The sequence below is a fragment of the Xenopus laevis genome, chromosome 9_10S (assembly GCF_017654675.1).
Source record: "Xenopus laevis strain J_2021 chromosome 9_10S, Xenopus_laevis_v10.1, whole genome shotgun sequence".
Taxonomy (NCBI): Eukaryota; Metazoa; Chordata; class Amphibia; order Anura; family Pipidae; genus Xenopus; species Xenopus laevis.
In genome coordinates, this window is record NC_054388.1 from 108,462,443 (window position 1) to 108,484,564 (window position 22,122).

Here is a 22,122-nt window from a genome sequence, read left to right on the forward strand (position 1 = left end):
TAACCTATAGGAACCAGTCAATAATTATCTTAATTCTATCCACTGCAGGTATAAGAATAAAATCAATAATTTGATTGATTGCCATAGGTCACTACCCAGGTGCAAATTTCCCCATTGTTGATAAATGAACCCCTCTAGTAATTGCAGGGTGTCAAAAAACATGGATTTTCCTAGAGCATTCTGTCTGTGGTCATGGTGGCTTCACTTGCTGCCCCCCTGATACTCAAAAAGTCTCAATACAGGCCTGGGGAGCTGCACAGGATGAGTAAGGAGAGTATACAGGGTAGGGACCAGGGTGGGCCCCTGGTCTAAGGATTTTTTTGGTGGGCCCCTGGTCTGAGTTTTTTGGTGGGCCCCTGGTCTGAGTTTTTTGGTGGGCCCCTGGTCTGAGTTTTTTGGTGGGCCCCTGCTCTAATGTTTTTTTGGTGTGCCCCTGGTCTAAGGTTTTTTGGTGGGCCCCGCAGTCTAAGGGTTTTTTGGTGGGCCCCTGGTCTAAGAGTTTTTTGGTGGGCCCCTGGTCTAAGGTTTTTGGGTGGGCCCCTGCTCTAATGTTTTTTTGGTGGGCCCCTGGTGTAAGGTTTTTTTTTGGGCCGCTGGTCTAAGGGTTTTTTGGTGGGCCCCTGGTCTAAGGTTTTTGGGTGGGCCCCTGCTCTAATGTTTTTTTTGGTGGGCCCCTGGTCTAAGGTTTTTTGGTGGGCCCCCTGGTCTAAGGGTTTATTGGTGGGCTCCTGGTCTAAGGGTTTTTTTAGTGGGTCCCTGGTGTCCCAGTCTGACACTGGGCAGATTAAGCTGTCTAATGGGGGGGGGGTCTGGCCAAGTTTGGATCTTTAGACCCTAAAAGAGCAGGGAAGGTTGCACCAAACTCTTTAGCCTTTAGTCTGTAAGTAACTGTAAAGTATGAAATAATGGCACATTAACATTTGGCTGGAGACATTCTTTGCTTGTGGTGTAATGAAGTATATCTTTTAAAAAACAAAAAAGTACAGATTAAAAGCAGCAGTTACATTCACAAACAACCAATTAAAAATGTGTAATTGATGTATGTTGTCTTATAATTACATTATCTTTCATTATGAAAACAAAGGTTTTTTTTTGGTAAACCTTTAAGTCACAGGCTGACAGTTGTATGTACAGGTATGGGACCTGTTATCCAGAATGTTCGGGACCTGGGGTTTTCCGGATAATGGATCTTTCTGTAATTTGAATCTTCATGCCATAAGTTAATTAGAAAATCATATAAACATTAAATAAACCCAATAGGCTGGTTCTGCTTCCAATAAGGATTAATTATATTTTAGCTGGGATCAAAGACAATGTACTGTTTTATTATTACAGAGACAAAGGAAATCAATAATACAAATTTTAATTATTTCATAATAATGGAGTCTATGGGAAACAGCCTTTCTGTAATTCCAAGCTTTCTGGATAATGGGTTTCTGGATAATCGATTCTATACCTGTACTGTGTGTTTCTGTGTATATATGTTTATATCACAGTATCACAATAATTTACTATGCTTGACAAAGGTCCCCGGGGGACCAAATACGGATGCTGTACAATGCAGAAAGAACATAAAAGTTTCATTTGATTTATCACAAAAAAAAAATCCCTGAACATAGTCCTAAATGCATTGGCCGTAGAAATTCATCCTCCTCCAGCTGCTCATTTTTAAGGAGGCAGAAAGATTTCCATAACCAATACATATTAGGGTCACAAAAGGCGATTAAAAGAAAACTAAACACTAAAAATGAATATGGCTAAAATGTCTTATTTTATATAGTGAACTTATTGCAGGAGGCTAAAGTTATAGCTTGTCAATAGCAGCAATGATCCAGGACTTCAAACTTGTCACAGGGGGTCACCATCTTGGAAAGTGTCTGTGACACTCACATGCTCAGTGGGCTCTGATTGGCTGTTGAGAAGCTAAGCTTAGGGCTCGTCACTAATTATCCAGCAGAAAATGAGCTTCCCCTGTAATATAAGCTGATGCTACAGGTTTGCTGATTATTAAATTCTGATGCTAATTGCACTGGTTTCTGTGTTGCCATGTAGTAATTATCTGTATTAATTACTAATCAGCCTTATATTGTGACATTTCTATTCTATGTGTACTGTATATTGTGAGTGGCTCCCTAAGCTCAGTAAGTGACAGCAGCACAGAGCATGTGCAGTGAATCAGCAGAAAAGAAGATGGGGAGCTACTGGGGCATCTTTGGAGACACAGATCTTTACTGCTAAAGGGCTGTGGTTGCCTTGGGCTGGTACAGAAGCACAAAACATCATGTACAACATTTCTAACTACTTCTTTAGTTTAACTTTCCTTGTCCTTTAAAGGGACACTGATCAGGGCGACCATCAGTAATATTGCAGAAAAGTGCAATACAGGTGTGGGATTCATTATACGGATACCCCCTTATCCAGAAAGCTCCAAATTACAGAAAGGACATCTTCAGTGTTCAATAATTCTATTTTTTTTAGAATGATTCCCTTTTTCTCTGTAATAATAAAAAAGTAGCTTGATCCCAACTAAGATGTAATTAATCCTTATCGGAAGCAAAATAATCCTATTGGGTTTATGTAATGTTTAAATTAATTTTCAGTAGACTCAAGATATAGAGATCCAAATTAAAAAAATACCCTTATCTGGAAAACCCCAGGTCTTGAGCATTCTGGATAATAGGTCCCAGTACTTCAGTACCCCCTGATGGTTGCCCTGGTGCTGTGAATTTTGCTGCATATAAAATATATAGAATTGTTCACAATAGTAGGGTACAGACCCTAACTTCTCTTCCAATGTGCTCCGGAGGGACTAATGAGGAACAAAGGGCACATTTACTTAGCTTGAGAGAAGGATTAGAATAAAAAAAACTTCGAATTTTGAATGTTTTTTTTTGGCTACTTCGACCATCAAATTGGCTACTTCAACCTTCGACTACGACTTCGACTTCGAATCGAACGATTCGAACTAAAAATCGCTCGATTATTCGACCATTCGAAAGTGGAAGTACTGTCTCTTTAAAAAAAACTTTGACCCCCTACTTCGCCACCTAAAACCTACCAAACCTCAATGTTAGTATTTGGGGAATGTCCCCATAGACTTTCTAAGTTTTTTTTGGTCGTAGAAAAATCGCTCGATCAATGGATTAAAATCCTTTGAATCGTTCGATCAAACGATTTTTCGTTCAATAATTCGATCAAACTAATTGCGGTAAATCCTTTAGACTTCGATATTCGAAGTCGAAGGATTTACCTTTGGCAGTCGAATATCGAGGGTTAATTAACCCTCGATATTCAACCCTATGTAAATCTGCCCCTAGGTGTGCCAGTGATTATGCAGAACTCGAAGGAAGTCTCCACCTTAAAGGAAGTTCTTGTTTCTGTAAGTCAGTTATGCTTGTAAGAAGCTTTTAGATATCATTTTGAGATAGAAAAATCCTCTTATTCCTTTTATTCTCTTTGGTCCGGATATCAAGATTTATATGATTTACCCAAAATGGAATTGTTGATTAAATTGGGATTCGTTCTGAGGAAGGAGATTGATGGTCAAAGTATTTCATGGAAATTGTCTAATTATTTCCCATTTTATGTTTTATTATTATTATTAACATATATTTATATAGCGCCAACATATTGCGCAGCACTGTAAAGTAAATGTGATTATACAACTACATCACATGAATTACATATATAGAATATATGGAGTAACAAACATCACAATCAATACAGGTACAAAGAGGTGAGGAAGGCCCTATGCATAGGCATACAGTCTAAAGGGAAGGGAGTAATACACAAGGTGTGGGAGTGGGCAAGATCGAATTAAGTGGGTGAGAAATGTGGTACTGTATGTGGTGTTGCGTTTGGTAGTTAAGCAGAGTGAGGGTAGGCTTCTCGAAAGAAGTGTGTTTTCAGAGATTTCTTGAAAGCAGAAAGGTTGGGAGAAAGTCGGACAGACCGTGGGAGAGAGTTTCAGAGGAGGGGTGCAGCCCTTGCAAAGTCTTGAATGCGAGCGTGTGAGGAGGTAATGAGAGAAGAGTTGAGTAGCAGGTCAGTAGAGGAGCGCAGTAAGCGAGTGGGTGAGTATATAGAGATGAGTTCAGAGATGTAGGGTGGGGCAGAGTTGTGAAGTGCTTTGAAAGTCAGTGTCATTAATTTGAATTTGATTCTGAAAGGTAACGGAAGCCAGTGCAGGGATTGACAGAATGGCGAGGCAGAGGATGAGCGGTTGCTGAGGTGTATGAGCCTCGCAGCAGTGTTCATTATGGACTGGAGAGGTGACAGTCTCTGGAGGGGGAGGCCAATTAAAAGAGAGTTACAGTAGTCTAGACGTGATATGATGAGAGAGTGAATAAGAATCTTGGCATTCTAAATTCTAAGTGCTTTGATGCTTGTATTTCATGTATTTTTCTTTGCTCTTATGTAATTTCTTCATTCAATATTTTGGAATTTTATTTCTGTACTGCTCCAATATAAAAATAATAAACAGATTGTTAAAATGAAAATGATGATGCAGAACTCCTCCACTGCAGCATACGATATATGAGAAAAAGGATGGCACGTCGCTGCGTAAAAGTAACTGCTTATTCAACCGTTAAAAATTTGTGAAGGTCGCACCAAATAAATATTCCTATCACCAGGCAGCAAAAGGCACAGTTTGTGCCCCAGTCAACAATACAGAAAACATATTTGCTGTGTGTAAATATACGATGAATTTCTGCATCTAATAAGCCATCAAACTGTGCGGCTGCAGGACAAATAGGCAAATAAGCTGAGCTGCTTCAGGGCTGAACATGGACATGAGTCAACACTGAATACAAATGCTCATAGCAATGAATAATACAGGAGTAAATATAACAAAAATAAGAACAATTCTTGCATTCCATTGCCCTGGGCTCACCTTATTATGCTTTACTTAGTATGAAGTTCTGCCGTTATGATGTTTTTACCAAAGTGAAGTTTTCAATAACAATCCCAGCTGGGCTCAGATGTTTATCAGCATCACCCCCCAACCTAGAAAGCTTTCTATCTTTTGAAAAAAAAATATTATATTTAAAAAAAAATCAGTTTGGATGACTATGGTTTTCATTTGATTAATCCCCAGTGCGATGAAGGCAAGAAATATGCACAAATAAAGGTAAAAGGCATCTGGGAGACTGGGGTCATAGGGATATATTGCGTTCTACAGGTTATAATGGATGGAGAACCCCCCCAGAACTGGGCCTTAAAGGAGGACTAAACCCTAAAAATGAATATGTCTAAAAATGGCATACTTTATATAGTGAACTTATTGCACGAGGCTAAAGTTTGAGCTTGTCAATATCAGCAATGAAATAGGACTTCAAACTTGTCACAGGGGGTCACCATCTTGGAAAGTGTCTGTGACACTCACATGCTCAGTGGGCTCTGATTGGCTGTTGAGAAGCTAAGCTTAGGGCTCGTCACTAATTATCCAGCAGAAAATGAGCTTCCCCTATATTTCTCTAAAACTCTAAAAATTCAAGACTTATCAAGAGTAAGAAATATTAAAAAAAACTCGAAAACAAAACTTCTACAAGAAAAACATACTTTTAGAGGTTTTTGGATATTTCTTAGCTTGATTGTCTGAAAAAAAAAAGGTTTTTCGTATCATCCACTTTTTCTTAAGTACTTTTTATATTTGGATCTTTTAATAACTTTCCTGGCATCTGTGGTTTCAGAGTTTAATCATGGTTTCAAAAAAACTCTAAAACTAGTGATGAGCGATTTTTTTTCCGACAGGCATGGATTCTTGAACTGTGAATGTTTTCGCAAATCTTTCACAGAAATTTGCAGTGAAAAATCAGCTGAGACAAAAAAAGTTGCCACAAGAAAAAACACCCGTTGACTTTAATGTATTTGGATAAAAATTTGCCAAGACAAAAAATGTTGCAGAGACAAAAAAGTTACCAAGACTAACAAATCACTGCAAAAAAAAAGGGCATTGACGAAAGGGGGTTGTTCACCTTTCAATTAACTATTAGTATGATGTAGAGATTAATATTCTGAGACAATTTGCAGTTGGTTTTCACTTATTTGCGGTTATTGAGTTATTTAGCTTTTTATTCAGCAGCTCTCCAGCTGTATTGATATGAATAAGATTAAACTCTATTTCTCAAAATCCACAAATGCCATGAAAGTTATTAAAAGATCCATATAGAAAAGGTAGAAATGGAAAAAAGTCCAGAAAAAATATGAGTATCTCTAAAATGTAAATCTTAAAAAAATTTAAATTGTAAGAGCAATTTTACATTAATTCAAGTTTTTTGGACAATTACAAGCAAAACCTTTAAAAGTCTGAAAGGCTAAAAAAAAGTCCAATAGAATCAGCTCAGCTCCCATTGACATCTATGGGACCTCGGCTGCTTTTACTTGAAGTTTTTCATGGATTTTACACTTAAAAAGTGTAAAAAAAAAAGTGAATCTTTAGAGTCTTAGAGACAATTTCAAAAACTCAATTGTTTTGAGAAAAATACAGTGTATGAAAAAAAAAATGAAACAAGAATGTTAGCAAATAGGCCCCTCAGTGTTTGTAACTTTACTGGAGGAATAAATCTTCAGTCTCAGCCTTGTGGAAAATTATGGAAACTGACTTAACAGGGACAGGGACTCTGGACAGGGCAGCTCCTGAGCCTTGGATAAATATTTGTCCTTACACAGAGTCTTTAAAACAACAGCCAGAAGAAAAGTTGTTTCATAGAAAAATGAATTTTAATGCTGTCTTTCAGGTTCTTGTTGGGGTTGGTCTGTGGTGGGTGGGAAGAGAGGGGAAGGAAGAAGTCTGGTATAAATGGAAATGGAGAGCCTAAAACCATTATTCCAAAAACAAGATGAAGCCCATTATCCTGTTGACTCTGTTGGTGGCCGTGCTGATTCAGGGTAAGTGAGGTACAGAGGAAACACAGACTACTTACTCTCTTGAATAGTCCTGGTAGCCCAACTTGAAGATTGTTTGAGTGGAACTTACTTTTTTGAACTTGCTTTCATAGGTATCATTGGAGATATGACTGTTTTCCTTTACCTGGTACCTTGTTGTGAGTCCAGTGGAGTCATGAACAAATGCTGGACCTGAAAGTCCACTGTCATAGACTGAATTATCCCAGGAAACATTGCTTTTGCTTCTGTTGTATTATTCTTGTGAATTCATAAAATTATAATTACCCAGATTTTAAAAGGATAGAAGAAGAGGAAGGAAAAAACTTCCCAGATGTTCAGAAGAATAGGTACTAACAAGGCAAAGGTTTTTATAGTTCTCTCTAAGACAGAGGGTCTCAAACTATGGGTCAGCCCCCTCTATGAAGTGGTACTATAATTGTAAAAAAGAATAACATTCTGTGTATGCAGATTCCTCAGTGAACCCTCATGACTTGCATGGATTCTGTTCTCAAGCTAGCCTTGCTCACTAGTACCCTGGCCTTTAGGACAGAGCCACCTGTTTGGCAGTATGAGCAGTTCTTTGTTTTTCTGTGATGTGAAGCAATAACCCTAATATTCTCCCACCGGTAACTCCCTCTCACCCCTTTGTACTCCATACATACATAAAAATTACCACGATTTTGGAAAGAAAACTCTTCCCAGATGTTCAGAAGAATAGGTACTAACCTGGCAAAGGTTTTTATAGTTCTCTCTAAGACAGGGGGTCCCAAACTTGGGGGAAGCCCCTTCAATGAAGTGGTACTATAATTGTAAAAAAAGAATAACATTCTGTGTATGCAGATTCCTCAGTGAACCCCCGTGACTTGCATGGATTCTGTTCTCAAGCTAGCATTGCTCACTAGTACCTTGGCCTTTAGGACAGAGCCACCTGTTGTTTGTTTTTCTTTGATTTGATGTAATAACACTATACTTTTCTCATGTTATGTTCTCATGTCATATATTCCCCAAGTCTGTCATTTATTTGTTTGGGGTTCTGACTGTTTGTGAGTTCAGAATTCGTGGAGCAGATAAACTTTTGTCTTTTACGTCAAGTGAACTCCAGGTACTGAATTTCCACAATAATCGCCATCACAAAGGACAACCTAAGGCTAATAGTTGATGTGCATTTTTGGCTTAAAACTGCCAGCCACCAGGTATATTGATTTCCTTTAATGGCACTAACAGAAGGCATGCATGGATTTAGCTCTTTCACAGGCTGAAAGGAGCCAGCATAGAATACAACCCATCAGCCTAAATTCTAAAGTGCCATTTTACTTGAAACCTCAACTCTAGGGGTATACAGTGCACTAGGAGGAAACAATAGTTAAAGAGAGAGAATGGGGTGGGTTGATGAGGGTCCTACTAACCACTCGCTTATATTTTCCTTTCAGCGGCTACATGCCGAACAGTTGCAAAGGAAAAGACATCAGATGAAGGATCTGGAATGGATGGTAAGTAGAATATACGGCATACATTGGATGGTACATATAGCACTGAGAGCTTGATTTAAAGGGTAAATATGTATGAATCAGATTAATATAAGTGTTGAGGCACTCAGAAGTTATAACGTGTTTCTTTCTTCTTGGTACTTCATTTTCCAGTAGTACCTGCCATTGTCATACCTGTCTATTCTCCTGTACTACTGTTGGCACATGAACCACATGAAAGGAGATTTTCCCGACAGTCTTTATGTGTAGCTATAAAGCATCACATAGAAGGGGGAAAAAAAGAGGGTGTAAAATCAAAAAGAAAGTTAAAACTCGTTCCGTGCACTTTTCTGTGCGTCTTTGTGGTTTGCAAGCAATTCTAGCAATTCTATGAGTTCTAGGAGTTTTGGTTCAGTAGTGATCTCTCAGAGCTGGTGGGTTGGTGTTTTGAGGATTAATGAATAATGTAGGCGGTGCTTCCAGTGAGTCGCCCCTCTGCACACTGCTCATTCCCTTCCTGGAGCACTTTGATTTTATTCTTGAATTAAAACCTAGGCTAAATAGAAAGCAGAATGTCATACTGATTCTCTAATGGCCAATGCACAGGCCAGGGTGATAATTCCCTATAGTTTAGTTATATACTAAGTTGCTGGTGTGAGGTTAATGAATATGTAGCTGTTGTTTCCACTGAGACGCTGCTCTGCACACTGCTCACTCCCTTCCTGGAGATTTTTTTTTTTTAAATAGTGATAGTTCCCTATAGTTTAGTTATATAATAAGTTGTGTTTCTTTCCTTCAGAGTCAACAACTGGGAGCCATGAAGTACCGATTTCTGGGGAACCAGATAAAAGCAAAACTTGTAAGATTCTGATTTCCCAAACCTTGTCCTTCTCTCTTTCTCTCCAATCTGTGGGTTGCCCACTTGTGATTTACTGCCACACCGCTCACCCCACTACATCTTCTCCTAGCTGCCACAGCTTGACCCATGAACCTTAGTGGGACCAGGGCTCAAAGATTTAGCTAGAGACTAATATCAACTAATCTATATCAAGATCCTGGTACCCAACAAATTAAATCCAAACTGTAGGTAAAAATCGATGGTCCCTATTCCACTGGAAGAAGGATTGGCATCTGCCCATCCTAAGGCTTAGTAAATGAGCAGTTTCCTTATAAAAAAGAAATATTTAAAGTAAACATCAAAAAAATTCAAAAACATTCGTTAGTATACACTTCAAAAAAAACACCAAGACAAGTGGAGTTTCGGTAAGTTATTTCTTAATAAGACTTTGCGATTTTAAAGTTTCATTTGTCTTGGTAGGTTTTTTTGATGAATTCTAACGATTTTTAAAAAAAAAAAAAAAATATTGATGCTACTGGTTCTTTAAAGGGTAACTAATGCGAAAATGAAAATTGAATATAAGCTTCCTCATACTGATGTAAGAAACTTTCTAAATACAATCAATTAAAAATTCTTCATTGTTTCTGAAATAATCAATATTATATTCACTATTCCTCTCTCAGCATCTGTTTCTCTTCATTCTGTCTTCATGCAGCAGTTGGGTGTCAGATGAATGATCCAATATATCTTATAGGGAGGCTTCCTTTCCTAGCAGATGTATTAGAGCTCACTCAAATAACTGATTCCAGTACAAACAAAATCTAACAAAATAACTGACTTTTGCACAAATCCTGCATGTAGAGAGACAGGATTTCTGGTGATTTTAATAGAGTGAGCTCTAATACATCTTCTAGGCAAAAGGAGCCCCCCTATAAGATATATTGGATGTAACTGTCAATGAATATCTGACACCCAACTGCTGCATGAAGACAGAATGAGGAGAAACAGATGCTGAGAGAGGAATAGTGATGATAAGATTGATTAGTTCAGAAACGGTACAGAATTTTTAATTGATTGTATTTAGAAAGTTTCTTATTTTAGTAGGCTGAAGCTTATATTAAATTTTCATTTTGGCGATAGTTCCCCTTTAAATGAGAAGGGAAAAAACATAGTGTTTACATTCCCTTTAACGCAGAAATAATATAATGTAATCACAAAGCTATCACTAGGTCTAGTAACCCACAGCAACCAATCAGCTGGTAGCATTTACTGGTCACCTGTTTGCTGTGGGTTACTGGGCCTGGTGAAAACTTTTCAGCTTTTATTACATTACCTTCGTAGTCAGTTGGGAACTGCCATTGGGGGTTCATGCAAATACTAAGCTATTTCATTTGCTAGTTATTATAAGGTACCTGGCAGATCACTCTTGTTGGGAGTAGCCATTTCTCAATTAATCCAACCATCTGTGCTTCACACATTTATGCCCTCTGTTACCCTATTCCCTTATCCCATTCTTTCCTCTGTCTCCAAACACCTCAGCCGGACACCTCTGGAAAATAGTTGGTTTCGGATGTATAAAAGTATTATTATTATACGTTATTCATATTGCGCTGACATATTATGAAGCATAGTGTTATCACTCATTTTCATTTTCCTGATAGCTCCCCTAAATTGGTAAAGTGAGTCCAATCTATCTCCAATACTGATATCTGATTCTCTTTCTGGGCTGCACTCTTTGCCATGTTCTCATTGAACCCACCCTCAAAAGAAGCTTTGGCTCTCACTGGAAATTAAAGGGATACTGTCATGGGAAAAAAATGAAAAAAATGAACCAGTTAATAGTGCTGCTCCAGCAGAATTCTGTACTGAAATCCATTTCTCAAAAGAGCAAACAGATTTTTTTATATTCAATTTTGAAATCTGACATGGGGCTAGACATATTGCCAATTTCCCAGCTGCCCCAAGTCATGTGACTTGTGCTCTGATAAACTTCAATCACTCTTTACTGCTGTACTGCAAGTTGGAGTGATATCACCCCCTCCCTTTTCCCCCCCAGCAGCCAAACAAAAGAACAATGGGAAGGTAACCAGATAACAGGTCCCTAACACAAGATAACAGCTGCCTGGTAGATCTAAGAACAACACTCAATAGTAAAAACCCATGTCCCACTGAGACACATTCAGTTACATTGAGAAGGAAAAACAGCAGCCTGCCAGAAAGCATTTCTCTCCTGAAGTGCAGGCACAAGTCACATGACCAGGGGCAGCTGGGAAATTGACAAAATGTCTAGCCCCATGTCAGATTTCAAAATTAAATATAAAAAAATCTGTTTGCTCTTTTGAGAAATGGATTTCAGTACAGCATTCTGCTGGAGTAGCACTATTAACTGGTTCATTTTGAAAAAATTTTTTTTTCCCATGACAGTATCCCTTTAAGGTTGCCACCTTTTCTGGGGAAAAAAATACCAGCCTTTCTATATTTTTATGTTTTTTTGATAACATTGGCATCAAGCAACAATTTTACTGGCCAGGCCGCTAAAATACCTGCCAGGTGTCAACCCTACTGCAAAGGTTCTAGACTCATTCCCAACACTATTATGCCATTTCAGAATCAGAAAAAAAGTGACCTTGATTTTCAATAAAATTGTAGAATGGGGAGAGTTAAATGAAAATGAGTCAGAGTATTAAGCTGTCACATCTTCCTGTAGTTCCAACATTACCAGTAGAAGTCCTTGAAGAAATCAATTCTGCGCAAACCAATGAAGACACCAGTGGTGAGTCAATGATCTTTCTTTTTAAATCTTCCTTGATCACTTCTTCCTGCATCTGTGCTTCCCACATTTATACCCGCTGAATGGCGTTAAAATCAAAGCAAATTTATTTCATGGACATATTATTAGGTTTGAGTTTGTGAAATAAAGCTGCTTTGATTTAACCACTGTCTGGAGGTTTGTGAACTTCGCTGTACTTGTAGTTGATTGGCTGGTGTGTCTCCTCTTGCTGCGGGTTCAGGACACTGCACCCAGACCACTGAATGGTATCAGTGAGTGACCCGTTTTATTGAACTGCATGGAGTTGTTGTTTTGAGCAGAGGGTTTGGGGCATGAGTGCTTAAGAGGAATAGTGCCACTTGTAGTGTTAATCATACAATCATTCTACATTTGAGCAGAGTGCTTCAATGTAGAATTATTGTATGATTAACACGTGTTGGGCTGGAGCGCTGATGACAATTGGCTATTTGAGTAATACTGATCCTTGGCTATTATATGGTTCTATTTTGGCAACATTTAGAGCTCTTGACTATGTGAAACTTATATCCAGAACTCTCTGTGGCTCCACGTAGCAGATACTCCAATGTTTTCCTATATCTTCAACTTTGTTATGAAAAGCTGTTGAGGGCTTGAACTGAAAAAGTCCACCTGCCACTGCCATAGATCATTTCTACTGCTGAAAAAGCTCTAGATTTGGAAGACAAATGTTTTCTTGTTTTTATAAATTTTCTCTTTAGGTTTTTCTCCAGAATCGATTCCAGCACTTGGTGAGTAAACAGTACTTTATCAACTCAACTGCATCTTCTCCCCATGCTGTGTGTCACCTGATCACCTCTCTGCTTCCCCTTTAACTCTACCACTACAGTCCAACCATGATCCCCTCTCTGTAAACCCACTGCTCCCTAGCTGTCAACACTGTCATAGTTATATTGTGACATTTAGCATAAATATAGAATGGGAAGAAGAATGGGAGATCGTTATATTAATCTTTGGCTCTTTATCCTTTTCCATCCAGACAAAACAGACCAAAAAGCCGCTCTGCAGGATGGTGAGTAAACATTTCTGAAACTCCAAAACCTTCAGGCCTCACCTTCATCTTCCCATTCTGTGGGTCATTGCCACTTTATATATAATTATACTACTTAAGGTCCCAAAATTCAGCAGTTTACATTGACTTCCCACTGTGCCCCCTTCTAATTAGTTTTACTCACGTAATATTTTTATGAATTTCATAAAAGTTAATATTTACTCGTAGAAGCGCCAGAATTTATAAAGGTATTATTTTTGCTCAGTATTATATTTAGTATAATATAATATATATTTATTTTCTCCCTGTTTTTTTTTTTTCAAGAAATGCACTGTACGCCCTTAATTTCACTAATCACTTGTCATTTTTTCCCTCAGAGTTGCTCTTAGCATTCCTTCTAACACATGGTGAGTAAATAGTCCTGAATTCCAAAAACCTCCAGATGTCACCATCTCACCTGCATTATCTTCTCTGGAACTGAACTTCCATCACCCTCTAAAGCAATTGAGTTGCTTGTCTCTGAAATGATCAGTGAGCAGATAGGCTTTATAGATAGTTCCTTACAGTCACTTATAATTCAGTGTTTTCTTCACATGAGCTGGTACTTCTGCCAAACTGGTGCTTGGGGGTAATGATCCCAGGGAGTTCCAAAATGGTGTTGTTGCTTCTCCAGCACCAACATGGAGAACAGAGTTCCAATGTAATAGTGGCAAATCTTCTACAGGTATGGGATCCTTTTTCTGGTAACCCATTATCAAGAAAGCTCCGAATTATGGAAGGGTTGTCTCCCATAGGCTCCATTTTATCCAAATAATGTATATTTTTAAAAATTATTTCCTTGTAAATGATCCACAATTAAGATATAATTAATCCTTATTGGAAGCAGAGCCAGCATATTGGGTTTATTCAATGTTTACATGATTTTCTAGTAGACGTAAGGTACAGTGTATGAAGATCCTTATCCGGAAAACCCCAGGTCTTGAGCATTCTGGATAATAAGTCCCATATCTTTACAATTGAAAATGTGTGAGGTCTCATTTGAAGCAGCAAAGGGGGTAATTCAAATGTTTAAGTAACAGTCTCTCTTCACGTTGGTTGTTCAAGTTGTGGAACATAATATCCAAGGCTATTGGGTTCTTAAGATCTACATTTAGTTTGGTATAGGAAGCAGTATTTATGGTTTTTATATGTCAGTGTATAGAGAGGTCTGTACTTGTATGTAATATATATATATATTTGTATATATATGTATTGAGTCATCAATTGAGTCATCAAGTCATCAAGTCCCCGGGTTGTATGGCTTCACATATACTATTGGCTGCCTCTAGGCAGGTTTACCAATTAGGTAACCGGAGGGGCTCATATAAATAACCTGGTGGTTAAAAGGGATATTAACAGACAGATTAGCTAAATATATCCATATAGGCAATTTATTAATGCAAAATAAGAAATTTAACATAAGGACTTGCCATAATATAGAATTACTCTCTTAAATGACATACTGATATCTACCGTATACAGACTTGATCAAATCTAATGTTAAAGAACATGGAATGATTTGCAAGCCTTTGTCACAATTCTGTAAGTTCCTCAATCAATTTGGAAGTGTAATGTCAGTTCTTTCTGTTTCCAACAGGTGGTGACTTGAGCAAGCTCAATAATGGACAAGATCAGATCTTTCCATCTACAACCGATGAAGACTCGGAGAAACTCAAAAACGGACATGATTAAAGAAGTTATACAGAAGATCAGTTGAATCCGTGTAATATTTCTCCGATGTTCTAGAAAACATGTCCTTGACATTTTAATCAGTGGTGTAACTACCGGGGGAGCAGGGGGTGCGATTGGGCCAGGGCCCGCACCCCCTCAGGGCCCCCCTGGCAGCTCACGTGCCATTAATTCCACTGGTTCCGGGCGTACGTAGGGGGCCCTGGATGCGCGTCCCTCTAGTTACGTTGCTGATTTTAATGTTTGGCCTATTGTGTTCTATACTAAACTTTCCACTTAATAAATAACACTGCTTTAATGATTTCATTAATATTGTATTATTTTTCTAAGTTTAAAAGAACAATGTAGTATCTAGTAAAATTAAGTCAAAGGCAACTGGACATTTAGAATGTTCTTGAAAACATTTTACCACTCATCCAAGTGGCTTCTTCAGTTCAACTGAGTGGTAGGAAATTCCCTGGCATTTGAACTCTTGAGGGTAGTAAAGTCACAGGCATCCAATCACAATGGTTTCCTTGAACATATTCAGTTGGTGTTGGTGGAATCCCACAGATGGGTGAGTGTGATCCAGTCACTATGGTACCATAATTCCCATTGTGGCAGGTGTACATGACCGGAAGTGTGAATTTTTTTTTGGTTGATGCCTGGGTGGAAAAGGAAAAGATTAATATTATGATCTCCCGTCTTATTCCGATCCTATATTTGTGATGTTTTAAAACTGTCACAATATAACCATGACCAGTTTTGACAGCTAGGGAGGAGTGGGATTTATGCCAGTTTGTTTCTTTCAAACAACTTTCAAACCATGTTCTCTCTACCCAAAATGTGCACATTGCTGTTGTCAAAGGAATGGCCCTTTTTCCTTGAGATGTGGATAGATTGCTGAGTCTAGTCCTGAGGAGTTAGCCCTTCTATGTTGGGCCATTCTCTTACAGAGTGGTTGTTTTGTTAACAATAAAAATGATGGTACCATTGTGACTGAATCACACTTTCACACATCTGTGAGTTTCAGCCAATGCCTTACTGAAGTTCAATGAAACCATTGGGATTGGATGCCTGTGACTTTACTACACTCAAGGATTTAAATTCCAGGGATATCCCCACCACTCAGTTGAACTGAAGAAGCCACTCGGATGAGTGGTGAAACGTTGTTATCTATTTCATGACCTGGATAAACGAGAATCTTCATAGACATAAAAAGAGGAATTTATGTAAAAAAATACCAATGAGATAAAGAACTGACTTTTTTAAATTGATTTCCACGGTTGCAAAATATGAATGCCAATATATCAGCGCCTAAGTATGCAACAAATTCCACTTCATGTATATCTGCAAACTTGACAAAGGTTTTATGTAACATCGTGGTTATTTTCCAGATGCTGGAAAGGACAAAATACCACCACCGATTAGAAAATATAACAATTCTCAGTAACATTTATTTTTGAACAAAGGTTAAAAAAGCAGAAAACAGGCAAATTAAAGTACAAGAGAACAAATTATGGGAGTGGGTGGGATAGAAAAGCACAGGTATCATTTGCAATCTGAACTAAAAGAGGAGAAGGGGGCTCTATTTAAAGGAAAGGAACCAGGGTCAGACAGGGGCATCCAGTGGCCTTCAGGCTGTGATTTTGAGGGCCATCCAAGCTCAAAGACCCTCCCCCTCTCCAGCCTCATCTTAGAGAGCATCAAGTTGACAAAGGCCAAGGCAAAAAATTCAAGCCTATCCTGGCCCTCTCGATTTCAAAGACCGCTTCTTCCGAACCCTCATTCACAGTCTTCTTCTACCTTTTCTGATGAGCCTACGCAGATTGCGAAGACGACCTTTCCAAACAGGAGAAACTCCGGAGATGCTCTGCGGGTCTGAGTCTGTACTACGGTGGCAAGGCTCATTTAGCCAATAACTGTCACTTAAAGCAGGGCTTCCAGTGCCTAGGTAAGATAGGGAGTCTTATCTGGGTAGCATTGAACCTTCTTCCCAAAAGAACTGTTAACTTTCAAGCCTTCCTTGACTCTGACTGATTTCCTTGATGATAGACCTCTAACATCTGAAATAATTTCTCAAACAACAGGAGAATTATCTCTGACAGTTGGTTCTCTGTTATAAGAGCAATTGTCCTGGTCGACTAAATCTCTCACCGGAGCTCCTTTTGTCTAAAGAATTGTCTTCCTGCTAATGCTATTCATTGAGTAACTATCTCTTGAACTAGTCTCCAGTTATTGTCAGATGTGTATAAGAATTACTTGGATCTTCTGTAAAAGTTCTGCTAAGACCTCCTCATCACCCCCATCAATCTGCTTCCTGGAACCATGCCCCCTAGAAACTGTACCTATCCCCTATCTCTAGCTAAGACTTCAGCAATGAAAGAATACATTCAAGATAATCTTCAACATGTTGCTTTTGTCAGGAGAAGCATTTCCTAATATAAAGCAGGGAGGTCCTGATTTATAAAGCTATGACTAGAGGTAAATAGCATAGCCATATGTGTATTGCCTTGATATTGATCGTATGGTGGTTTGGATACTTTATGATCCTGTTTTTTTAAATGGCATGCACTTGGTCAGATCAGTTGTTCTTCATTTATGGTTTACTTACACTTTATTTATCCCTGCAGGTTCCCACAACCACCTTTACAGTATTAATTATTAGTATCAAATATGCAGCCTTTAGTTCTGCAGATAAGGTTACCATTATGCTAATCCAACAAATAAGTAAGTTTGCTCAGCCAGATTCTAAAGGCTTATTCTGATCAAAATAAAAAGTATTCAATGATGAATAGAAACACTTAGGGGCAGATTTATCATGGGTCGAATTTAGAGGGTTAAAAAACCCTCGCATTCGACCCTCGAAGTAAAATCCTTCGAATTCGAATATCGAATTGGAATGATTTTAGCGCAAAAGTTCGGATCAATGATCGATGAAATCGTTCGAATTGAACTATTCAAATGATTTTAAGCGATCGATCGAATGATTTTTATTCGATCAAAAAAAACGTAGAAAAGTGCTTTGGAAGGTCCCCATAGGCTAACATTGCACTTCGGTAGGTTTAAAGTGGCGAAGTATGAAGTCGAAGTTTTTTTTAAAGAGACAGTACGATTATCAAACGGTCGAATAGTCGAACGATTTTTACTTTGAATCGTTCGAATCATTCAATTCGATCGAATTCGACCAAAAAAATACTTCGAAATTCGAATATTTTTTCATTCGAATTATTCACTCGAGTTTAGTAAATCTGCCCCTTACTGTAATGGTGGTATGACTGGTGCAGTAGGGGGAGAAGTGTATGGCAGGGAGTAGGGTAGGTTGTATCCCTTAAATTTAGTTCAGTCTGATGGAATGAACGTAAGGGGACAGGAAACAAAATTGAAAACTCTCCAGCCTCTCCTTCTTTTACCCCAAAAGGAAAATCGTAGAATATTTATTACAATACACAAGTTTCAGATGCAAATTACATCACTAAGCACTGATTATAACTGCTGTTATCAATAAGCACCATTTATATAGTGAATAAAGTACCCCCTCTTGTAAAATATAAGGATATTATAAGTTACCGAGGAGTTTCATGACCATATAAAAACACGAGGCCGAAGGCTGAGTGTTTTTATACAGGTCATGGAACTCCGAGGTAACTTCTAATATCCTCATATTTTGCAACTGGGGGTACTTTTTTATTATAATACACAAATTTCAGTGAGTCATGTGACAGAAATGACATCAGAACTCACCGTTTATAACTGATGACATCAGAACTCACAATATTTACAAGATATTCATGGCTTTTGTGTATTATAAGGATATAATATACAGGATATTCATGGCTCTTGTGTATTATAATATATATGTATTCAATTTACTTTGTACATAATAATTTCATGGCCAGAAAGGAACACTGCCGCTTACAAAAATACTTTCAAGTCCCCTAGTGCTGCTAAACTTGTGGCATGGTCAGAAATTAATTAGCCCCACTATGTTTCTGTGGGCCTAGTAATGTGTGACACTAGCACTTGAATGATATTTCCATTTTAAGAAACCATAGATGGGATAGAAAACAATTCAGAAATTTGCAGGCCGCTCAGGAAACTGTTAACATGTAATTAGACTCTGGAGATTTGGAAGGCTTAGAAAGAAAGGTATTTAAGCCTTATGTTTATTTGCTGATCACAGAAGTAGTTTTCATATTACAAGTAAGATGTTTCATTAAAATTTTGAAAATGTTATTTGATGATAATTAAGGGGATCCCTGTATTCAGACATTGAAGGTATTATGTTCTAAGACATGTCACTAATAATCTTTTTGTGGTCTATTAATGAGTCTCAGCAAACCATTTTACTTCCATAAATGGTCCTACATTCTCCACTAGAGGTTTCACTGATGAAGATATTCTATAGATTTCCCTTCATTTGTAAGAAGGGTCAGGGCCATGCTTGCTGCAAAAGCTCATATCACAGGAACACACTTTCTAACAAAGCAAAACCCTGCCCACAGACCTTCAGGCTATATGGAAAGCTGAACACACATTCTACAGTTTTTTCCCCAGAGCTCCCACACTACAGACGAACAAGAATTAGTGATTCAAAGTCTGTTTGTACCTTCATATTTATCTTTTTTGACATCTCAGTCTCAGATAGTTCCTGTTCTAAAGTATTGTATTGTTACGACACTTTTAATATTAATAGGCGATGTCAAAGAAAAATGGAAAACCAAACAACAGTATATGAGATGGTTCTCACTGGTCTGTCTGATCTTCCAAGTCTTCAACTTCCTCTGTTCCTGGTGTTTCTCCTGGTCTATCTTTTAACTCTGACTGGAAACCTTCTCATCTTTCTCCTGATCTTCACTGATTCTCATCTTCACACTCCCATGTACTTCTTCCTTGGAACCCTGGCATGTCTGGATATGAGTTACTCCTCAGTCACTGTTCCAAGAATGCTCTTTGATTTACTAAGAGAATTAAGAATCGTTTCGCTACAAGCTTGCAAAAATCAGATCTTCTTCTTCATAATTTTTCTTCTATCAGATGTATGTGTCCTGGCAGTGATGTCCTATGATAGATACATTGCCATCTGCCAACCTCTTCACTACATGCAGATAATGAACTGGAATGTTTGTGTTCAGCTTGTATCAGGCATATTGGTTTTCAGTACAATATATTCCTTGTTGCACATTCTTTTATTGAATAAACTGACCTTTTGCCACCAAAATGTTTTGCAAAGTTTCTTTTGTGACCTGCCCCAGTTGCTTGAGGTCTCCTGTAGTGACACATTCATCAATGTATTGCTTATATTTCTCCTTGGAATACTGTCTGGAATAATAATTTTAGGAGTCACATTTTATCCATACATCCCTATAATCACCACTGTACTGAAAATTACTTCAAAACACACAAGGTCCAAAGCTTTCTCCACCTGCTCCTCTCATCTAACTGTGGTCTTTATATTTTACACTGCTAGTTTCTTCAACTACTTTCGCTCAGATGCAAATGATCATTTAGTTGAGGCCAAAGTGGCTTCTGTATTTTTTGTAATATTAACTCCCTCTCTAAATCCTGTGATCTACAGTCTGAGGAACCAGGAACTCAAGTTATCCCTAAGAAGAACTTTACAAAGACTACAATAGTTTCTTTGGAACAGTTGTTCTTGGAACATATTAACTAAAGCATATTTTTTTAATAGTTTTCTCCTTTTAGTTCAGATGTCTTATCCCTCATCCCCTCAGTGATTGTCACCTCCATATTCTCCTCCATATTCAATACTATTTGAAGTTCTTGACTCTCTTGACTTGACTCTCAAGTTTTGATGTAGTCTGCATTGACCTTTTCCATAAGGCCAACTACAGAAGATACTTTTAAAAAACTTTCATGCAATGATTTAATATATTCATCGAAGTGCTCTGAATTTGGTAGAGTAACTTCTCCCTCTATTGTGGCTGATCAGTCTGTATCCTGGCAATCAGTTAACATGTGATATTCATTGCAAAGTACTGAAGTAGGCTGACAGCTGAGGATTATATTTTGTATTTGTTTGTATAAAACATGAGCTTTGGAAATCAGCATAAATGTGCTATATGTTTTTAGATGCAAATGAAAAGTATTCCAAGCAACCCAGATACATTTTGGCTACAGGAACTAAACAGGTTTAACATTAAACCTACGTGGCAAATAATTCCCAGACGTCACTGACCTGCAGCACCCACCAACCCTACCATCAATGCTTGGGATGATCATCATAGAGATCCAAATTCATTTGCATCTGAGAAACCTAAAATGATGTTACTATGAAGATTTTCATTCATCCAGATCATGGTATATCAGCTAAAATGATGTTCTTTGATGAACCAGATACAGTTATAATCTGTCATCAAGTTGGCCAATTTGGTATTGTTCACATTGGAGAGAAGGGTGGAAATGATCACTTTGTATAACCTGGATACTTGAACTTGCCCCCTTGTAGCTTTCAATTATGTTCAGATAAAAGATGGGCTGCTACCAAAATTAGAGCATGTCAAACTTTTTGGCCTTCTTTCCATTGCATATTACAGAATTTTTAATGTATTCTTTATTACATGGGCACATGAGCAGATAGACTACCCCCTAGGTTTATGTTTAATAAAATGCTCAAACTCAGTTTGATGCATCCCATCCCATATCCACTTGGCCCTATCAGCGAATGGGCAAATATTGCAGGTATCACATTGAAAATAGCCTGCCAATGTCAAGCCCCTAGAGTGTTTCTGTGACCATATCATGGCTTTTTAACAAGAAATTCCAAGTGTTTTTGGCATTTTAGCCATTAAAGGAGGTTTGGGAGGGATCGTTGATTTGAGAGCCAACTAATTTGTTGCATTACGTGTTTTTAACAATTAGTGATTTTACTTTATGATATTGCTTTTTTTCAATACATTTTTGTTCCTTTTGGGGGGTTAGAAATCTACAAATTGGATTGTGACACCCAGGTGTTGGGCTGCATGATTAACGGTTAACAGTCCCGCTGGTTGCAAGTATTGCTTATAATTTAATTTTGATCACATTGCTTTTGCAGCCATGTGAATAGTATGTCAAAATTGCCTCCATGGACTCCAAATTTTGATGTTTGGACTTTGATTTCAGCTAGTGATGGGATTTTACTTTCGGATGTTACCCAAGCATCTCATTGGATCCTTACACGTCACTAAGGACTGATTGGCTAAAGGAGAACTCTGGGATAGGGAGGTGGGTATTCAGTGGCTTTATAGGTGTGTGTACACATTATTCTGTATCCTGGCTAAGGGAAGGTTTCACCCAACCCAAAGATTGATAGTAAGCTCCCCAACTGCATATAAATAAATGTGTTCGGCTCCATATAAATTGTGCATTAGTTGCAGCTTGAGCTAGATTTTAACAATGTATTGTGTATAACAGTAGCACAAGG

At 38.1% G+C, this 22,122-nt stretch overlaps 1 protein-coding gene across 1 annotated transcript; it reads left to right on the forward strand.

The window, feature by feature from the left end:
* The first annotated feature begins 19,415 nt into the window (after nt 1-19,415).
* LOC108702325 (olfactory receptor 1G1) lies at nt 19,416-20,332 on the forward strand. Its single transcript, XM_018237801.2, has one exon. It carries the CDS (start codon nt 19,436-19,438, stop codon nt 20,330-20,332), a length of 897 nt encoding a protein of 298 aa, XP_018093290.1. The 5' UTR covers nt 19,416-19,435.
* Nucleotides 20,333-22,122: the final 1,790 nt, after the last annotated feature.